At 15.2% G+C, this 5,506-nt stretch overlaps 4 protein-coding genes across 4 annotated transcripts in view; 2 read left to right on the top strand and 2 right to left on the bottom strand.

The window, feature by feature from the left end:
* Positions 1–331: 331 nt before the first annotated feature.
* On the top strand, positions 332–2,041 carry PGAL8A_00171800 (conserved Plasmodium protein, unknown function; the record flags this gene model as incomplete). The annotated part of the gene is made up of 1 exon (XM_028670040.1): positions 332–2,041. The coding sequence occupies one exon, from the start codon at positions 332–334 to the stop codon at positions 2,039–2,041; it is 1,710 nt and encodes a 569-aa protein (XP_028526832.1).
* Positions 2,042–2,836: 795 nt separating this feature from the next.
* On the bottom strand, positions 2,837–2,992 carry PGAL8A_00171700 (conserved Plasmodium protein, unknown function; the record flags this gene model as incomplete). The annotated part of the gene is made up of 1 exon (XM_028670039.1): positions 2,837–2,992. One exon carries the CDS (start codon positions 2,990–2,992, stop codon positions 2,837–2,839), a length of 156 nt encoding a protein of 51 aa, XP_028526831.1.
* Positions 2,993–4,136: 1,144 nt separating this feature from the next.
* PGAL8A_00171600 (mitochondrial ribosomal protein S17 precursor, putative) lies at positions 4,137–4,823 on the top strand (the record flags this gene model as incomplete). The annotated part of the gene is made up of 3 exons (XM_028670038.1): positions 4,137–4,215; positions 4,329–4,416; positions 4,643–4,823. The coding sequence occupies 3 exons, from the start codon at positions 4,137–4,139 to the stop codon at positions 4,821–4,823; spliced, it is 348 nt and encodes a 115-aa protein (XP_028526830.1).
* Positions 4,824–5,120: 297 nt separating this feature from the next.
* Positions 5,121–5,506, bottom strand: part of PGAL8A_00171500 (conserved Plasmodium protein, unknown function) — a gene marked incomplete at both ends in the record, with an annotated part of 894 nt that continues 508 nt past the window's right edge. Inside the window, one exon of the mRNA XM_028670037.1 lies at positions 5,121–5,506. This exon is cut by the window's right edge and continues 508 nt beyond it. Within this exon, the coding sequence (XP_028526829.1) occupies positions 5,121–5,506 (386 nt within the window).

Genomic DNA, 5,506 nt, shown 5'->3' with positions numbered 1-5,506 from the left:
GTATAGATAAGAAAAAAAAAAAAAAAAAAAAGTAAATAAAATAAAGATAAAGATAAATATAAAAAAATAAAATAAAATTAATACATAAAAATTAAGGAATAAAGAAAGAATAAATAATTTACAATAAAAAAAAATATTTAAAAATAGTAAACATTCAAAAATTAAATAAGTATAAAATATAAATATCGAAATTTTCAAGAAAAAAAAAAAAATGAAATAAAATTGTAAGAATAAAGAAATGATATATCTATTATTTTTAATGCATTTTCTCAAATAAATCAATTATATTAATGCATAAAAATATAAAGAATTTTTATAATACTTCATAGAAATGAATCTAAAGGATTTACTTCATAATGAAATTATAATATTTAAAATAACTGAATTTTTGAATATTGTAGAAGTTCAAAATTTAATTATATCATTGAGAATTAATGTAAAAACAAATTTTTATTTTATGAGAGAATGCTTATCATTATTATATATACAAAATACAGGAAAAGATTTAGGTGAATATAAAAACAAAAATGATAGTAATTATGTAGATACATATGAAAGTACAAATTTAGGTATAGACGAAGTAGAAGAAGAAACAAATATTATTACATATGATGATGAAAATGATGAATATCTATTTGATAAATATAATGGAGAAAACATTATTATAGATAAAAAAAATGTTGATATTGTGAAAAATTATACAGATGATACAAATATTCTTGAAAATAATGAAAGTATTTTACTTCATTCTAATAATAATATGAAAAAAAGAACCAATTTTTATGAAATTAACAAACAAAATTATATGGCTGTTCATGAAATAAAAAGAAATTTGAATTATGATAATGAAAAAGATAAATATAAAGATTTTTATAAATATTGGTTATATCTACATTTGAGTAACGAAATAATAGACATAAAGAAGGAATTGGATACCTTTTTTAATATTAAAAAAAATATGCCTGTTAATAGAAATAATAAATTACATTTTGATATTTTTCAAATTTTTAAATTTAAAGGAAATTATTATTCCTTTTTTGATGTTCCTTGGATTTCTATTTATTTTGAATATTCTTTAAATGCAATTTGTTGTTTTTGTAATATTAAAGTGGACGTAAATTCTACATGTGTTTTTTCAGAAAATTTTGATTTATGTGTGTCAAACAAAAAGTTATTAAATTATTTTAACGAAATTAATGATGATGATTATAATAATATTAATGATAGTTATGAAAATCATTTTAATAATATTAATAACAATGAAGACTATGAATATACAGCAAAAAGAAGAAAATGTAATAATACATTATATTATGAAAAGAATGATAATGAATTTTCAATTATTCGAAAAACGCATATATTTTGTGATGATTGTGTTAAATTACTTGATTATAGATTAAATTTAAGTACTATATTTGAGGCTATAAAAAAAGATTATGATTTGTTAAAAAAACTCAACATAATAAATAAAACTTTTAAATTACCAAGGAGTCTTTTTTGTATATGTAATTATTTCTTTTTTAAAGATAAATATATTACATTCTTTAAAAAAGTTAGTAACAACTTACAAAATCATAGAAAGACATTAAAGAAGAAATTGGTAAATAATTTTATATTTTCTTTTAGTTTAAATTTTTATAAATTTGTAATTCGCCCATTACTATTATGTGATGATAAAGGAATATTTTCTCAAGAGAGTATATTTTTATTTGGATTTTACATAAAGTACAAAAATTTATTAAAATTATTTAGTAGCCCACGTATTATACATATTTATTTTTCCTTTAATGTTATATTTGAAAAAATTAAAAAATTGCAACATTTTTATAAACATAAATATTTTTCAAGATTATCGAAAGTTTTACATTTTGATGTTATAGCTATAATTGAAAAATTAAAATGTTCACAATCAAAAAAAATATATAAAGATCTTTCTAAGCATATTTATAATTATTTAAGTGAAGAAGTTTTATTAAAAACTAGTTATGATGAAATATATAAATATTTTTTTCAGTGCGTTCAAAAATATAAATTTTCATAAAATTTTCATAAAATTTTCATAATATTTTCATAAAATTTTCATAATATTTTTATAATATTTTCATAATATTTTCATAATATTTTCATAATATTTTCATAAATTTTTATTTAAATAAAAAATTAATGAATTAGTTTTTTAATAGCATTATATGCTAACATATTTCTTTTATATCATTTACTTATTTGTTTATTTTTATAATAGTTTATATAATTATATACATATATATACATATATGTAAAAATTACTATATTATATATATATATATATATATTTTAGTGTTGTTTAATATACATAATAATTTTTTAATAATATTTAATTTTCTTATTTGTAAAAATATTTTTATTAATATTATTTTTTTTTTTTTAATAAGTTTTCATTAGTATTTTTACCTTTGTTTTTTTTTTTACAAAAACATAACTTTAAAAATCTTTAAATAAAAAAGACAATATTTTTTGTATTTCAAAACATGAAGAAACTAATTAAAACTTGAAATTAAAAAAAGTCAAATTTCATTAATATGAAAATTTTTATATAAATTTATTTTTCTGTAAATTTTATAAAAAATAAATAAAATATTATAATTCTTAGTATACTTTTTTTATGTATTTTTTTTTTTTTTTTAATATATATGAAAATATTCTTCATGTATCCAACTTAAATTATATCTTTAATTTTTCCATGAAATATTTTATAATTTTTTTTTTTTTTTATTTGTTTCTTTCCATCCATCTTATTAACTTATTTTATATGTTTTTTTTATATTTCTTCTTTTTTCTTTTTTTTAAAAAAAAAATCTTAAGATAATTTATTGTGCTCAGGTATATCAAACAATTCTCCATGATAACATATTAAATAACAAGAGACAAGAAATCCTGACACCCTTAAAATAATCTTCCATTTATCTGAAAGCAAATCTTTTGGTTTTTCTCTAAACATACCAGGATAAAACATTTTGAATAAGATTTTTTTATTTAATCCTAATAATAAACAGATAAAAAAAAAAAAAAAAAAACAAAAATCCCAAAAAAAAAAAAAAAGAAAAAATTAATTAAATAAATAAAAAAAATAAAAATAAAAAATCATATATTTATATATATATATATAATATATATAAAATATTATGAAATTAGAATTTTCTTTTTAAACACTTCTATAAAAAAATGAAAAACGTAATAAATATGGAATTATATATTGAAGTGTTTTTCCTTTATTCTTTTTTAATAAAAAATCTATCAATGTTTTAAGATATAAATATATTTATTTATTTTATTTTTTTAAAAAAAATAACTGTTATAAAAATGTTTTAACTTTAATAAAAAAAAAAAAAAAAAAAATTTTTAAAATGTAGAACAATTTTTTTTTTATTTGAATTTATAATTTTGCTAGTTGAATAATTTTGGCCTCATTAAAAAAAAAATATTTCGTATTTTTTTACTTTTTTTTTTATTAATTAAATGAAAATAATTTCTATTAAAATGAATTTTAATAAAATATATAATATTTGAAGTTTAAAATATTAAAATACAAAATTTTATTTTATATTTTTAAAAAATTTTCAGATATATATATCATTTATATATTCATATTTACCAAAATTCTGAAATAGTTTGTTCCTTATTTATATTTGAGGGAGTAGCATAAAAATTAGAAAATATTTAGTAATAGTTTAATATATTTCATTATTTATTTTAATAATATTTTTATAATCTTTATATGAGTTTTTTCCCATTATTATTATTATTATTATTATTATTATTATTTTTTTTTATTTCAATGTTGATATAAAAAAGAAATTTACAAACATAAATTATCTACACATATAAAAATTCTCTTTGTATATGTACTTCTGAAACTTTATAAATATATTATAGATTTTATTTTTTTTTAATATATATTGAAATATTTTTAAGTTAAAATATTAATATTTTTAAATATATATGCATATAATATTATATTTACTTGTAGGCTCTCTTTAAAAAATTGTGTTATTATATACCATTATTTTATTTTATTCTATTTATTTATTTTATTTTTTTTTTTTTTAGATACAATTTACGTTAAAAAAATATATTTTTGAAAAATGTAAAAATTAAAAATGATTAAGTTAAATATAATACATTCTTATTGGCATTATAAAGCTTGGCAAAGAGCTACAGCGGGATATCTAAGAACATGTAATTCCTTAAATATATGTGTATTGTAATTAGAACATTAGATGGTGAAAAAATATTAAAAATGTTTATATATTTATTTTATTTCATTATTTTTTTTTTTTTTTTTAATAAAGTTATTAAAAATAATTTAGCAAATAATGAAATGATTGGCTATGTTATTAATGACAAGCATCCGAAAAGTATAAGAGTGGCTTGTGATAGGTTAAGATAATTTTAAAATAAAAAAAAAAAAAGTAAAAAAGTATCATTTTATATACAAAAATGTATATAAAAAATAGAAAGAGTTCCTTAATAATAAGAAAGAAAAATATTAAATATAAATTACATTTATATTGCAAAATTATATAAATATTACATATTCACTTATAACAAATTTGAATTGAATAAAATTTTCTTAATTTTTTTTTTTTTTTTTTTTTCTTATTAGATATATGTATGTTGTTAGATATAAAAAGACTTTTCGATATACAAAAAAAATTTGGGCACATGATGAAAAAAGTGAAGCAAAAGTTGGTGACGTTGTTAGAATCCAACCATTAGGATATAGAATTGGTCCATGGAAGAATTATATTCTTGTAAAAATTTTATATAAAGAAAATAAAAATTAAACTATTTATAATATATAAAAAAAAAAAAAAAAATAATAATTATGTAAAATAAAAATACAATTGATCTTTTATTTTTTTTAAATATTATTATTTATATTTTTTAAGCTACTTTTTATATTTAAAATTTTTTTTAATTTTTTTAAATTTTATATATACTTCAATTCTTAATAATTTCATTTTTTTTTTTGTTTACAACTTTGTTTTTCTTATTTAAAAAAAAAAAAAAAAATATACTAAAAATTTTTTTGTTTCTAATTTTTCTTTTTTTTGAAAAACAAATATGAATTTATGTAAAATTTAAAACTTTTCATAATCACTTAGATTGGTACTATCATAGTAAGGTTTTCTGTTATTTCTATTATAATTCAATGGAATACTCATATTTTTTAAAAATGAGTTTAAGTTATAATTAGATTGAGTATCTTTCATATTTTCTTTTTGCTCTTCTTCTATGTCTTTTTTAATTAATTCTCTATCCATCATTTTTTTTTTATAAGCATTAGTTATAAATACTTTTTCCTCTTTTTTAGTATCAATTTTTAGTTTTTTTTGAATTAATATTTCTTTTTCTAATGCTCTCCTCTTTGCACTATTAATTAAAGCATCCATATATTTTGATTTACTTTTATTATTATTATTATTATTATTATTATCTTTTTTCATATATATTTCATCTATACTAA

This window comes from Plasmodium gallinaceum, assembly GCF_900005855.1.
Source record: "Plasmodium gallinaceum strain 8A genome assembly, contig: PGAL8A_v1_66, whole genome shotgun sequence".
In the NCBI taxonomy this organism is placed as follows: Eukaryota; Apicomplexa; class Aconoidasida; order Haemosporida; family Plasmodiidae; genus Plasmodium; species Plasmodium gallinaceum.
Note: the sequence above shows the minus strand (reverse complement) of the source record. Positions and strands in the feature narration are given on the sequence as shown.